The sequence below is a fragment of the Propithecus coquereli genome, unplaced genomic scaffold (assembly GCF_000956105.1).
Source record: "Propithecus coquereli isolate 6110/MARCELLA unplaced genomic scaffold, Pcoq_1.0 Scaffold62, whole genome shotgun sequence".
In the NCBI taxonomy this organism is placed as follows: domain Eukaryota; kingdom Metazoa; phylum Chordata; class Mammalia; order Primates; family Indriidae; genus Propithecus; species Propithecus coquereli.
The window spans coordinates 8164340-8180487 of NW_012152174.1; the positions used below are offsets into that span (position 1 = coordinate 8164340).

Consider the following 16148-nt stretch of genomic DNA (forward strand, 5'->3'; position numbering starts at 1 on the left):
TGACCTCATCTTTTACCACTCTCTCCCTCCTTTGGCTCCGGCCACACCGGCTGCCTTCCTGATATTCAGACATGCCAAGCAACCCATGAGCCAGGACTCCAGCTTCTTTCTTTTGCCTGGAAGATATTACCTTGACTATAAAGCTTCTTACCGCACCCAGGTCTTTGCTGAAACACGGCCTTTTTAGTGAAGACTTCCGTGACCTCCTATTTAACACAGAAATGCCCCCACTTCCTACAGTCCCAAACCCAGGTTCTTGTTTTATTTTTCTGCATGGTACATATCAATATCTAACCTGCTACATATTTTACTTATTTTAAAAAACTGTCTGTCTTTTCCTTCTAGAACATCCTTAGATGTTCACCTACAGAATCTAGAGTGTCTGGCATGTAGTAGGCGTTCCATAAATATTTACAGGGTGAAGACTGAATGAAGAAATGAAGGAATGGCTGAAGTGTGTCCTAAGCTAGCTTTGACTTTCTGCGACAAACTCCATTGTTCTTAGTTTAGGGAACCTGATCTTGTGCCGTTGGAATTATCTTTCTTTTCTGGAGAGAGGTTCAGTTCTTTCAGAAATTCAGGGTCTAAGAAAAATGTCTTAAGAATCATCCTCCTTAGAATGATAGAATTAAGGCTGCTAATGAAATTTTAATTTCTAATGGAGTAATAATCATTAATGGTTGCTAACGTTATTTTTTAAAAGGCTGATGGGAACATTATAATGGAATGATCAAGCTGACAGCACCTGAACCCACTGATCAGTTTTAACACCATTAAAAATGAGACAACTTTATGTTCTTTCTGTTGTGATCCAATAGGAGGTGCACTACTTACAAAACAATTTTGCAATAACAAGAAGTTGAACCTAAATCTAATCAGTTCTTCAGATCTAAATCACCTGTTTACAGGGCAATACAACTAATAGGAGAACATTTTAAATGACATCACAAAAATACAATCAACCATTTCCAAACTGTGGAAAATTCTATGGGAAAAATTACTTAGTTTTTTCAACTAATAAGTGCCATAAAAAGGAAGAGAAAAATGCTGTAGACTAAATGATACATCGACCAATTGTCATGTGTGGACCTTGTTTAGATCTTGATTTCAATGATGCAGTTATAAAAAGATATTTTAACATATTTGAAGGAAATTGAGTATGAGTTGGTTACTAAATGATATAAAGAAATTATGGTTAAGTTTGTTTGGTGAGATAATGATATTTCTGTTATGTCAGAAAGGTTCTTATCTTTGGAGATGCATACTGCTGCCTTCAAGAAGAAATCACATAATGTCTGAGAAAATTCGGCACTGCACTCCCCCCTCCCTAAAACACCTAAACTAAAAGAAACGAACAAAAGACTAAAAGTGTGTGTGTGGGGGGGGGGCCGTGGATGGAACAGGAATGGCAGAATATTGGTAATTGTCGAAACTGGGTGATGGGTACATGGAGATGCTCCTGTTATGCAGTTCTTTCTACTTTGCGTATGTTGAAAATTTCTAGCACGACATTAAAAAAAATGCTCTTTGTTCTTTCTTTTTTAGAAATTCTCTAGGAAATAGGAATATTTAATCTCATCGCAAATTTTCACAAGGTTACATTTGCCCTATATCCATTCTCCTTCTGCCCGAGGACTTTAAGACATTCTGCAATGCTCTTTTGAAGTTGGGCCCACCTTAGTCCATGGGGCATTGCTAATGTCAGCAGCGACTTCTGGGAGTCCACCTCATTCCTGTACACCATGTTCCCCCTGGATCGGGGCCACTGCCTCGGAATGAGGTGTCTCCAATTTTAGATTGGAATCAGGGAGATCCAGATGGGTTGCCACTTATAACTGGTATAAATTTCAGCCCATGAGCAGAGATGTGCAAGAAATAGTATGGAATTTTTTTTTTTTTTTTTGTATAGCTCCACTTAATTTGTAATTTAAGCCTTGGTCCTGCTGATGTCTTATTTGGACTTCCACTCACCCCTATTTAGAAATCATACAGGACCAAGGTTTTGAGGGTGGGGTGAGAGCATGGTCACTGGCTTTGGAGCACATAGCTGTAGTTAGATGTCCATCAGCTTGGTCACCATGGCTGCTTGATGTTTGGTGGCTCCTGTGCCAGGCATGGGACAGGTTGCCGTGATTCTGCTTGTATGCACTATATAGCCATCTCCTCTTGGAGTTTTTGCCACATCTACCTCTCTAGCCACACTTTACAGGGCTCCTCGCTTCCTTGGTTTACAGATCTCTCTGTCTCTGACCTAATCGGCACCTCCCGATACTGTAGTAGGGTAAGAAGGGCATGGTTTATCTTAAAAATCCTGCTTCCATTATGTTTCTGCTCAAGTTTTCTTTTTCCTATGGTGTTTGGGATTTTAGAAAGAAAAGTTAAGATGATCAGCCTGCTATTTTTGCTTTCAGCCCTGTCGTACCCCTCCTGTGAGCAATGAACACAGAGCCTGTTACCTGCCTGAGTGCAGAAGGGAAAGAGTGAAATAAAGGAAGAAAAGAAAAAAATTAAACAGAAACACGTTAACATCTCAAAATATTCTGCCACATTTGAAAGAGAATTGAATTCGTTAGAGAGGTTCCATTGGGAAAAAGGAATTGTTCTTGAAAACAAGGTCTCTGTCATTGCAGAGACTGTGTTGGACCTAAGTCCACGGAATGCTCTGATGTCATCATTGAGGTCAGAGAATCCTGCCGTGGGCTTGGTGACCTTTGAACCTTAACAGCCCTGCAGTGTGGGGAGCACTGGGCAGTGCTGCTGGTTCGCTAAGTGGTCTGAGTTCTTTAGCCATTTCGGAGACTCGACTACTTTTATTTGCATTGAATCATTTTAACGGATTTCCTGAGAGCCAGGAAGGGCCCACCTGCAGGGAAAAGGGGAAGCTGGACCTTAAGCATCTTCTAGGGACTCTTCTAGTTGATACTATGAAACGGCGACAAAAGAGGAAACATCTGGAAAATGAAGAGTCCCAGGAAACTGAGAAGGGAGGAGGTATGTGCTGGGCAACTGGTCTGGGCACAGGGGTTGCTGGCCAGCCCAAGCCTTCTTTAGGAAGGACCGGCTGAGGAGGACGTGCCATCTATGATGTAGGGAGGGAGAGGCCTGGCATTGGCTGGCGCTGCCATATGCATCACGAGGGTAGCGGGGATGTGAGAGGGCACTTGAAGTCCAGAGGCCCCTGCTGGTCTGAGAACTCCTGTCCTGGGGCTGCTGACACCCAGAGCTGTGCCGGGCTCCCGGCAGGCTGGGGGCCCACCTACACAGACCCAGCCATGTAGCTTTGCTCAGTCTCCCCCTTCTCTCTTACTCCCGCTGTTTGCTCTTCCCTGGGGTCACCGAGTGGGGGTCATGAGGGTGCTGATAGAAATCTGAGTGGATTGTCCCTTTTGACAAAGAGGAGAGTAACCCAATGAGTTAAAGACCTTGTTGAAAAATATCTTGAGAAGTGAAATGTTTGTTAGAAAGTAGATTAAGAATTTGTCTGGGGATGGTGTCATACTGAAACCATGGAGATTTTATTCCTTCTACAGGAAGAATTTACCATTTGCTCAACTGGAGTTTGTGAATCCAGAGGTTTGGGGCTTTCCAGAGGAAATGAAGGGAGGGGAAGCGTCTTGCAAGACTGAGACTGTGAAGGATGGGGCGAGAACTGTTGTTAGGACCCTGGGGGAACAGAGAACGGCTGTCAATTTCCTTCCCAGGCTGTGTAAGAACTGCACAGGCTGATCATCTTGACTTTTATTTCTTGTTTACATCCAATGTAAACAAGTAGCTTGCCCTGAAAAGGGGGTGGTCACATGCAGGAGGTGGAGCAGAATGGAGCCCACCCCAGAGATCTTGTTAGAGGCTGCTGCCTGAATTAGAGCCCAGCAGCTTCCATGAGGCCCAGGGTTGTGAAAACTATAGGCCGAGCCTTGGGAATGGAGGAGTGGAGAGCGTGCAGGTTTCCAGGCAGAGGGCTGGGACAGGAAGGGGAGGGCAACGGTTTTCCTCTCCTGCATCACCCCTTACACTTTAGAATGTTTTGTCTCTGTGTGTGTGTGTGTGTGTGTGTGTGTGTGTGTGTGTGTGTGTAGTGGGGTGGGGTGGTCACCAGATGTGAAGTCTGTGGGGTGAAGTTCCTATCACCAAGCCTAGAGCTGGGCAACCCTCAACATACGTAACCGTGTATACAGAATTCTTGTCAAGGGTCTTCCATGAGATAGTCACTCACATACCCATGTATACTCTAATACAGAAAAAGTCGCACACTTCCACATGCAACTGCTTTATTAAATCACACACAGTGCATGCAGTTACCTATACACACACCACTCCTCTGCTACGTGCACGTCCAGCCCATGTGTGTGACAGTCCTCCCTTCCCACATCGAACTCTGGAGATTTCGTGTGCGTTTCTCCTTAACTCTCACACAAACACAGCTATCTTGAACTATGTCTAAATACCTCTGTAAGAACCGGTCACATGTCATATGTGCCGCATCTGTAACACATTGTGTAGTAACGTCAGGCCTGCTTTGCATAAACCACAGCAAAACGCAGATTCACCACCACAACCCTTATTATAGTTGCCAGATAAAATACAGGATGTCCAGTTAAACGTGAACTTCCAATAAACCACAAATGAGGTTTTAGTATGAGTATATTCCAAATACTGTATGAAACATACTTACACTAAAAATAAGTATGACTCAAATATATATGTTTTATTTAAATATATTTAGGGCTATAAGTGTTTTTTGTTACATGGATGAATTGTATAAGCTGAAGTCATGGCTTTCAGTGTACCTGTCACCAAAACAGTGTACATCGTACCTGATAGGTAGATGTTTCTCCTTCACCTCCCTCCCATCCCCGCTTCTTAGTTTCCCATGTCCACGATACCACTTTATGACCATATATACGCCTCATTTAGCTCCCACATACAAGTGAGAATATGTGGTATTTGTTTTTCCATTGCTGAGATACTTCACTTAGGATAGTGGTCTCCAGTTCCATCCAAGTTGCTGCCAAAGACATTATTTCACTCCTTTTTATGGCTAAGTAGTACTCCACGGTGTGTGTGTGTGGGGAGCATCCTTTCCCCAGTGTATATTTTTGTCTGTTTTGTCATAAATCAGTTGGTTGTAGCTATATGGCTTTCTTTATGGGTTCTCTATTTTGTCCTATTGGTCTATGTGGTATGACTTAAATATTGCATGGGACATACTTACTCAACTTTAACTGGGCGTCAGGTATTTTTGTTTGCTAAATCTGTTGACCGTTATATACACGTGAACTAACATATTATATACTTACTTATTTATATTTAATGTCTGTCTTCCCCTACTAGAATGGAAGGACCAATTAGAAGAAGGACTTTGTTTTGTTCAGTATTTCCAGAGCCTGGGATAGTGTAATAGTGCCTGATACATGGTAGCTATTCATGAAATATTGCCAAATAAATGAATGAATATACACCATAAATACAAGTCATACCATATAATCAAGCCAAGTTGCATATTGAAAAATTCCCAAGTTGTAAATGCAAACCATGCACACAAACTCTCCATAGACACAGACACTCAAATTTCCACTATATACATCATACCGACTACACACTTATCAAATGCTACTGACACACATCACTCTTACACTTCAGACATATTCACAATAACCACACAGGTGTGCATTCATACAGGACACTAACAAAATAACCATTGACAGTAATTAAATACTGGAGTATCCACTAAAAGCCAGCGTCTAAGACATGTGTATTCACCACACCTGACATACGTCAGAAACTCAGTAAATATTAATATTCGTTGGATGGATAGATGTTGCACAAACATGCCCAACCACTGTATCTCTGTGCCTTTCATATTTTCCTCAGGAATCTCAAAGTTGCAAGAGGATGCCCCTCAGCCTGGATGCACTGGAGTGGCCAGAGGCCAGAGCCTGGGAGTAGGGGAGTTCTCCTCTACCTCTGAATACTTCTCCTGCGTTTCTTCTCCAAGCAAGCTCATCCATGGTGGTAAGGCTGCAGGGCTCCTTGGATGTGGAGCTCCTTCAGAGTGAGACTATTTGGTTTGGGGCTCCTTGGCTGTGAGACTCTTTGGGTGTGAGGCTCCTTGGGTGTGAGATTGTTTGACATGGGGCTCCTTGCATGTGAGACTCTTAGGAGTGGGACTCCTTGGGTGAGCGGCAGGAGGCAGATAGATACAAGCAGGAAGCTGAGAGGAAACCCAGGGAAGCTGGAGTGGTCAAGGATCTGCAGAGAAGCCCTAGCAGGGTGACAGAGCTCTTAGACCATGTGCGAGCTCGGTGTGGGAGAGCATGAGCCCTGACATGATTATGATGGGCAATCAGGGAGTAGGGGCCAGAAAGGTATGGACTTGGGGTGTAGGGCCAAGGGGCTAGATTAAGCACCTTAAGAGGAGCTATGTGAGCTTTGCTTTTGTCTTTACCTTCCAGAGAAGGATAGAGTTCCTCATCACAGGCCTCCGATACTGCAGTGGGACCACCCAGCTCAGGCACACACCTCACACATACAGCCACGCTCCACGCAGATACATTCTCAGCACATACACACAACCCCAACACATGACTTACAATGCCATCCTCCCACACCACCTCTCACATTCCACAAATAACACACCAGCGAGGTCACAAGCTCATATCCTCATAGCACACACACCGCACCAACATCCCCCCCCACACAAAGACACCAGATCCCGTCTCCCACAATATGAACAACAAACACCAAGCTCCTCACACAACTGCATCACGCCACAGTCCTTCTCTGCCACACCACACGTGTTCAGTTTATATTCCCTCAGCTTTTGGCAGGCCCCATGCATGTTCTCATGTTTCTAATTTTCTTTCCCAGGAATCCGGAGATTACATCAAGACAGTCCCCAACCTAGATCGCCCCTAGCTCAGGTTCAGGAACGAGGGGAGACTCTGCCCCGCTCACACGTCTCCTTGTCATCCTGTTTCTCCTATAAGACCTGTGTGTCCTCTCTGTGTGTACACAAAGAGGGAAGGGGCATGAAAATATACTACATGCAGGTACAAATGAGAAAAGGGGTGGCTGTCTCCTGGGAGACAGAGGAAACCTCAGAGTCACTGGAGAAGCAGCCGAGGATGGAAGAAGTGACCCTTCCTGAGGACGTGCGGGTAGGAACTCCCCCCTCTGATGTGTCCACAAGAAACCTCCCGTCTGACAGTGAGCCCAGCGGGGAGGAGAAAGAGCACGAGGAGAGGGCAGAGTCGGATAGCCTGCCAGGGTCACCGGCCGTTGAGGAGAGACCGCGGGCCAGGACGCCTGACTGGCTGGTGACCATGGAGAATGGCTTCAGGTGCATGGCCTGCTGCCGGGTCTTCGCCACCACGGAGCTCCTGCAGGAGCACGTGCAGCACGGGATCAGGGAGGGCTTTAGCTGCCACGTCTTTCATCTCACCATGGCGCAGCTGACGGGCAATGTGGAATCCGAGAGCACCCGGGAGGAGGAAGAGGATGAGGGCGAAGAGGAGGAGGAAGAGAAGCAAGAAGAAAAGGAGGATGAGGGGGAGCAGCCCACGAGGGAAGACCTTGGCCTGCGGAGACCCTGGAGCCAATGTCCGGGCTGTGTGTTTCATTCTCCAAAGGACAGGAAGTGAGCAAGGGCTGGGTCTGCTAAGGGAGCTGTGCCTTTTCCGAGCTAGTTCTGTCTCTCCAGTCCAGGCTCAGGCCTCCATAAGGGAGAGCTGGAGGATTTACTGGCTCAGGGAACAACGGAAGAGGGAAAAACTGGGCCCCTGCTTCATACTCAGGCATCTAATAAAGTCATGGTTGTAACTTGGGATTTGCCCTGAGCTTTCCAGCTCCTGCAGGAATGTCTGAGAATTTCCAAGAGCTAACAGAGCTCCTTTCCTTACTAACTAAGAAGTGTCTTTCTCTGTCTTGGTTTTCACACAGCAACTGAGATTCATGGGCCAGAAGATCCTGGAAGAGGGTGTGGCCTTCTCTTGGGAGAGGTAGGGCCTGGGCTTGCAGTGTTCTGAGCCCGCTGTGCGAGGGCCCAGGGGAACCCGAGGGAGGGGCTGCAGGGATGTGCTGGGCGAGCTGGCGGCTCTGCAGCTGCATCCACGTGTGAGTAGCCAGTGCTTCTAGGGGAGTTCTCTATGTAATAAATGAGAAGGTGGAGAGTTTTACTGGGAACTTTCTCAGCATCTCCACGATTGTTCTCGACCCTAAGAGGAAATACTGATGGGGGGGCAAGGGCAACATACGTAACCTAAACATCTGTACCCCCATAATATGCTGAAATAAAAAAAAAAAAAAAAGAGGAAATACTGCAGCCCTTTTAGGCACAGAGAGCTCAACATGAGCTCAAGGGCCAGGACTGGCCTGAAGAAAGGGATTCCAGCAAGATCAGAGGTTTGGGGTCTGAGAGCTTTTGGACTGAGCTGGGATCTCAGTCCATGGACACAGCCTTCTGAGGGAAAGGGAAATTTGAAGAAGGAGCAACATGGAAGTGAGGTTCCAAGAGACCTGGAAATGTTCTAGAACCTTCATTTTGCTGCAGTTGATCTGGAAACAAGCTCACTGTACTGTGCACGGCTCTGAGCTTTAAGATAAAGGGGAATGGTAACTCTGACTAGCAGAGCTTCTATTGCTTCTTGTCTCTTCCTGTTCTGCCTCATTTGTTTCCTCACTTCCAGGGAGAAGAGAGGACCATGGAGACACAGAATGCCAGTGGTATGAAGGAGGATGAAGGGACCAGCACTCAGGCTAACATATAAACATCATATGCAATAAAGGCTGTTTTCCAAACCTTGCCTGGATATATTATTTAATTATCAAATTAATCTGTCTGTCTCTTCATCGACATCTGTCTCTCTAGTGGTTTGTGGATGAGGTTTCACGTCAGCACTAAAGATATCTACCAGCCTTTTCCAGAGGCAGCAATACCCAAGCTCCTGGGATTGATTAGGATTCTGCGTGATGATTTTTCCAAGGCTGGATGCCATATTTCACACAAGACCATGACGAACCCCTCTGAGTTCCGATGAATCAATTAGGAAGTGGCAAGCTCTGTGGAAACCATGTCCATGGGGTCACGGCTGTAAGCACTGAGCCTGCTTGCTTCCTTGGCCGGAGAAAGGAAGTTGCAGAGGCCCGCGGGTGGCCTGCATGTCTCCCCAGGTCTGGCCTGGAGGAGGGACTGCTAGTTGTGGCATCACAAGGAAACACTAGACAGAGGGAACATTTCTCTGTCTTGGAGCTGTCCATGGAGCAGTTTCCTCTTGAGATGGTGAGACTCCGTTATAGCACTCAAAAGGAGGCCAGATGACCACGATCAGGAGTTTGGGGAAGAAACTGCTATATTAGAAGTTTGAGCCAATGAGCTCTGGTACTTCCAGTTCTCACATTAATATTTCAATTTTCAAATAAATTCTTATTCTGGCCTCTCAAGGTTTTGGCCCTTTTGTCTCTGAAATTCATCCTCACACCTCTGCTACCACTCTGTGGAATTAAAGGCATCTAGAAAGCACTGAAGACTGATTTTGATGTGTGAGGTTTTCCATGGCCTTTTAAAGGTGAGGGGGGAGTAATGTGTCTTCCTAATGTGAATAGGGGCGAAGCCAGGCCTTAGATGACTGACGAGGTAAGAAGGGAATAACTTGAAGTTCAGAGATTTTGTCAATTTAAGCAGAATGTATCTAACTCCAAAGCCCCATGGATTTTTTTGAGAACCTGGAAGGGATATTCCATGGGGCTTTATTGAATCAGTAATGGTCCCTGTGATCTGGTGTTGTCATTATTATTTCAATAATAATAAGCCAGTGTCCACACCGGTCACATGCTTCCTAGCCTCTCCCTCTGGGATATAATCCACATATCCACGTCTCTTGCCTCAGGATCCCTAGTGCCTCGTTTAACTGTTATCCCAAAGAATTCAGAATTTGAGGCTCACTGATCCTTCTGTACTCACACCACCCTCGGGAATTCCACTCACTCTGCAACAACTGCTGCGCCCTGCAGTCTTCACCTTTGTCCCTTTTCACCTGGTGTTGAGCCCACCAGCAATGGAATTATAATAGCTCTTTCCTCTTTTCCTAAGTCTACACCATTTCCTTTCCTTTCCTTGGAAGGTTTTTTTGACTTTTCTCTTGCACTGACTGCTTCAAACACCTAGGATTTATTCCACTAAATTGGTAGAGTATTGTTTATAGAAACAAGAGTTCTCATTGCTATTCCTGCTGGGGTGAAGGCTTCCCTGTAAAGCAGTGGTCCCCAACCTTCTTGGCACCAGGGACTTGTTTCACGGAAGACAATTTTTTCCATGGACTTGGGGGAGGGAATGGTTTTGCGATGATTCAAGCTCATTACATTTATTGTGCTGTTAAACCTCTCTGCTAATGATAATCTATATTTGCAGCCGCTCCCCAGCACTAGCATCACCGCCTCAGCTTCACCTCAGATCATAAGGCATTAGATTTGCATAAGGAGCGCACACCTAGATCTCTTGCATGCGCAGCTTACTGTAGGGTTAGCATCTCCTATGAGAATCTAATGCCAGTGCTGATCTGACAGGAGGCGGAGCTTATGCAGGGATGTGAGCAATGGTAGAGGCCATAAATACAGAGGAAGCTTCTGCTCACTAGCCACCACTCCCCACCCCCGCCCTCTGCTCACCTCTTGCTGTGAAGCCTGGTTCCTAACAGCCCTGGAATTTGGGGACCGTGGCTATAAAGCATGAAGTGGAGAAACATGAAAGCCTGTAGGTAGGATTCAGAGTGTTGAGAGATGTAGTTACAGAAGCCATTCAGCAAATGAAAACTGACCTGACCAGCTGTTCCATACATAACATATCAAGGCTCTTCAACTTGCCTGAAGCCCAGTACAGTTTATCTGCACAGGTGCTTCAGGTGGAAAGCTATTAAATTTTCATTTATGTTGGCATTTTACTAGAGTCATTCAAGCCTCCCAGAACTGGAAAGGGTTGAATTCTTAAATGATAGGATTCATAAGAAGTTTGAATCTTATGGAGAGAAGTAGGAACATGCAGGCAATGACCCTGTTTGTTCATAATGTCTCCTTGGTTTCTCCACATCCGATACATGCTCTGCAAGACTGATCTTCCCCTGAAACCACTTTCTACTTGTTACTCTAGTCTTATAAGCATTTACTGCCCCTCCTCGGTGTGCCCCTGAAATGCCATTGTAGGGAATTTATAATTTGATGATCATGATTCCTACCATATTCTCAGAAACTTCTGATAAATTCTATCTACTTTATGTCATAGTATTTGCACATGAGGAATTCTCCTTAACTTTGTAAGTTAACCCATTAGGAATCTTTCTTTTTTCTCTCTTCTTTGGCAAACCCTTTCTAGCTTTCAAAGTCCTTTGCTCGTCTCCCTCCCACTCTGACTCCTTTTTGCTATTTCAGTAAACAATTTTGAATCTTCTTTTCTAATTTCCTCACAAGCCTTTTATTCCTTGAAAGTTATAGGACGTTACATTGTGAAAAAGGGGCAACCTTGCTGGTGTTCCTGCAATTATGAAAGCTTCCCTGTCGGGCAACCTTCTAAAGCAGGCCCGTGGAGACCTACAGTTGAGTTCCAAACCTTCCAAGAACAAAGCTCATACCAAGAACACTTCCCAGCAAATTAGGCTCCTTGGACAATTTCCTAAGCTGAGCTTTGAAGTCACACCTAGTTAAAATGATTTAGGTAAAAATCATGGGATAAAAGTGTCCTAAAATCCACTTAAATAGAGCAATGACAAAAATCCCTGAATTGGAAGGGAATTGCACTTAAAGTAAAATTAGGGAATGGTCCCATTTCACAAACTATGAAGAATATCTGCTACACATTGTGAAGTTTCTATGTCTTTAATCTGTGCCAAGGGGTCTCCCTCTCTCTCTTTCTCTGTGTGTGTGGGGGGAGGGGAGGGGTGGGTTGTGGTATACTGGGGTGGGGATGAAGCTGAAAGGGCCCTTTGATCTCCGGTTACTTTTCCATACAGGTTCAGTGGAGACTCCCAATGCCCTGCCTGCAATAGCTGCCTCAGACTTGACAGATCCCTGCTGTTTCTGGCATGCTTTTTGGAGAAACCTGGCGTGCAGAGGCCTGGTGTTCTCTTCTTATGTTTCTCAGCTGACATTCCACTCTGAAATGCCCTGGCCTCATCATGGTGCTGCCAAGAATCTGACCTGGGCACCCTGCTGCTCTGGGTCCCCAGATCCCTCTCTTCTAATCCTGGGCAATATTTGTCCTAGTCTCTTGGCCAGGCCCTTCCTTCTTCAAGGTCTTCTACTTTTTCAAAACTGTAAAGCCCCTTATTTTTTTTTTTTAATTTCAGCATATTATGGGGGTACAGATGTTTAGTTTTGATTAAAGCTAGAGCCAGAATCACTGTTGATAGAAAAACTAGTTTACTTTTTTTTTAGGGGTCATGAGAATTTAATCTTTAAACTGGTCTCATAAGGAGTAAAATACAACAGTAAAATTAGGTAACTATTACTGAGAACTTACCATGAGCCAGACACTCTTCTAAGCATTTGTAGAGATCGTTTAATCAGTCTGCAGAATAACTTTAGGGGGCAGATGCCATTATCATATCATAGGATGAGCCCTCTCTGGGAGGGCTATTCCTCTAAGGGAATGTGGGCATAACTCCTGGAACCATCTGGGAACTTTGTTCTTTTTCTGCAGCCCTGATTCAGCTGGGACCAGACCATACTAGTCTGGAGCATGTGAGGGACTGGTTAAAGAATGTGTTCATACCTGAGGTTACTGTACACTGTACTCATAGCAAATACTAAGAAATTCCAAGATCAATGAGGTGCCCCTGGCCCAGATAAGGTGCATCAATCCAGACTATTCTATGTGGAGAAAACCTCTGGCCTGGGGGAGTTCTGAGCTGCTTCTGTTTGCTCCCACCAAGTGCAGGTGCAGGGCCCCCCCACCACATCCTACCACCCCTTGAGGTGTCGGGACCATCCACAACTCAGGGGCTGATGAGTGTCCGGGCATAGTGGATGCAGAATAGGTTGGATGGGGCACCCTGGGTACAACTCTTGCTGGGGAGGCATGAGTGCAGTGCTGGCTTCTGGAGATGCACACTTGCACGGAGGCAGGCAGAGTGGTCTCAGAATGCTCACTCTGCACTTGTGTGTGTGTCTCCTTCTGGTCCATTTCCTTGTGCAGCCCCTCTGACCTGCCTTTATCCTCAGCCAAGGGAATTCCTTTGATCATGAGGGTAGGACATTTGCCTCATCCTCTTTTAAAAATAGTGTCTTTGTGAGTTGTTCCCGTGGTCCGGGCTCCTTTTCTCTCCCTTCATTTTTGTTCTATTAATATCATCTCTTTTCTGCAGAATGGCCTGCTGACTCAGTGGGGTAGATCCAGAGATAGAAAGAAATACTGCTAATTCCAAAATAACAACACAGACATATCAGGAAAACTTCAGAATGTTTATCCTGCCACGTTTTAAAAAATTATACAAATAATATACTAAAAGTCTCAATGTAAAAACTCAAATGATTTAGAAATGGAGTGAAACAATTTTTTTCCTCATTTCTTCCCTAATTTATTCCAGTCCTCAAAGTTACATGTTAACCATTTGCTATGCAAGCTTTCAGACATTTTTCTATAATACACAGTTTTCTTTTTTCACATAGAATATGAAATAGGTCACCTCCAAAATGCTGTACTTCTATGATTCACTCTCTCCCAATGAGTCATCCACTGATAAAAAAGTCCTTTTCATGGAGAAATATTTCCAGTGGGTAATAGTTAATATCTGCTGAATGTTTACTGTGTACCAGGCACTTTTGTAACTGCTTTTAATATAATTATCATATGTAATTTTCACAATATCCCCTGGAATAAGTGTAATTACCAACTGCAAGTGACAGATAAGTGCAGATAAGTACAGATAAATACACAGAGGCCAAGTGACTCCTCTGTGCCGTTAGAACAAGCCAAAATTCATGCCTTTAATTACTTTGTTCTATTGCTTCCATCCGGCAGACTTGTTGATTTTGCCACTAAAACCTTCAAAGATCACGTTAGATTTTTACATCTCTTAAGACAAGCATGGGATTTTTATATGGAGCGGGTTAACTAGATTGACTCTTTGTTTTTAAAAGCCCTAAGCACCTGGATGAGGGCAAGCCAGGGACTATAAAGTACAGATTCAGGGTTCCCAACCTCCTTCCTTTTTTTTTTAATAGCTTCTTGTATGCAATTTATGTAATGTCAAGTCTAGGGTATAGTCCAAATAGTCACAGAAAAATGAAGATATACGGAAAGGTACTTAAAGTTGCAAGAACTGGGAGTGTAGCATTACCGGGGCCAAGGTGGAGCCCCATTGCAAAAGCTTCCCCTGGTTCCGTTCCAGGCCTCTGGAAGAGCTCCACAAACTGCCGTGGTCCCTGGGACAGCTACTCGGCTCACTTCTTGATACAGCAGCATCCTCAACTTAATGGAATCATAAGGCCTTAAATTTGGTTAGCAGTTCTACGTTGTTGATGCAATAATATTTCCAGAGTGTGGGAGGACATCAAGTTATGGAAATAACCTTGGAGAGTTTTGCTTATTAAGTTTGGAGTTTTCAACCTTCCTAGTACTTTTTTTACTAAACAGCAGGAGGTTCCCTTCATTTTTCAGATTCATGTTGTTTTACCTTTGTCTAATGAACTTTCAAATACTTTTTGATGAGCTATTAGGTTGGGAAAAAATAAACATTTCCTTAAAATAAGAAAGGCAGTGATAATGACAAGTAGAAAAAGCTCTAAAATTGAGGATATGCTTCATTATAGCTTTCATTGGAATGGAAAGTTCATGCTTACTCATTCAGTGCATAAATAAAAGTCAAGGATTCTCTGGGGCATTTCTGGGTCCTTGTATCTGATCCTGAAGAGCCTCCACAATTTCTAATGAGAGTAGAATCAACTCATAAAATACAGGATATTTAGTTAGATTTGAATGTCAGAAAAATGAGTATATTTCTAGTACAAGTATGCTCCCAATATTACATAAGATATATCAAAAACAATTATTTGTTGTTTATCTGAAATTCAAGTTTAGTTGGGTGTCATATTTTTATTGACAAATTCCAGCAGCCTGCTGATAGACCACGGTAGAGGCAGCTTAGGGAAGGTACATATTGACTGCTGAAAGTCACAAGTTGCTTGAGGAGTTCTGGGTATAATGTGAAATCTTTTATGGATGAATCTCAGAAGCCATGGTCATTTCTTGACTGCAATTACTTCTTTGGGCTTCCCTGAGCTGGGGTGACCTTCCGTGAACTTCCCAGAAGTCTGGAAGCCCATATCTAAGGGGGAGCCCCAAAGTCACTCTCATCCTCATAACCATGTTTTCAATTCAAAATGGAATCTTCCTGGAAATAGCTGCATGTGACTGACAAGAGATGATGAAGACTGTGAAACCTGGGATTAATGTAGCTCTTCCCTTTTATGGGTAAAGTCTTGGGAGACTTAGCTGGAGTGATGTGAAAGATTCTAGGTCCCCAGATAGACAGAAACAGTCCTGTTATACTTCTGGATCTGTGATCAGGCTCTAGTTGTTCAGAGAGCACAGGCAAACCCAAGCTTGGCTGTTTCTGGGGACCAGGTAAAGGCCTGAGTTTTAAGACCACTTTTTATGGTTTGTGGAAACAACAGTGAGCTACACATAGTTCCCAGAATGGAGATCACAAAGGAGACCACCGTGTAGGCTCTTATATTTGGCCCTGTCTAGATGATGTTTCAAAGGTAGAGTTTATTTACAGCTATGGAGGTCCAGAAAATTCTCTGCTGTACTCTTTGGACCCTCACTTGCAGGAAAATAGCAGGGCAGAGGCTACAGAAAAGACATGAATTTTCTGAGCTGACAATGGCATTGTCTAGGCCTCGAAGACATGGTGCTGCTCCCCAAAGAAAGCAAAGGGATTTTCACCTGTCTTGTTCTCTTTCATGGCACCATCAAAGGAAGCTACTACACTGGCTCAGAGGATTTCAGAAATGGTGGAAGAAGACTGGTGTTTAGGTAACACAGGTATAACAAGAGCCAAGGAGAGCAAATTATCAGGGCTAGAGTTGTCTGGAACTGGAAGGATGTTGCTGGAATTTCACAAATGCCACAGGACCAGGAAAGCCAACCAGGAATACTG

The 16148-nt window shown here is 44.4% G+C and overlaps 1 protein-coding gene across 1 annotated transcript; it reads left to right on the forward strand.

Annotated features, from left to right (window-relative positions):
- Positions 1 to 2759: 2759 nt before the first annotated feature.
- FAM170A (family with sequence similarity 170, member A) lies at positions 2760 to 7991 on the forward strand. Its single transcript, XM_012659527.1, has 4 exons — positions 2760 to 2991; positions 5872 to 6012; positions 6868 to 7636; positions 7939 to 7991. The coding sequence occupies exons 1-4, from the start codon at positions 2925 to 2927 to the stop codon at positions 7943 to 7945; spliced, it is 984 nt and encodes a 327-aa protein (XP_012514981.1). The 5' UTR covers positions 2760 to 2924; the 3' UTR covers positions 7946 to 7991.
- Positions 7992 to 16148: the final 8157 nt, after the last annotated feature.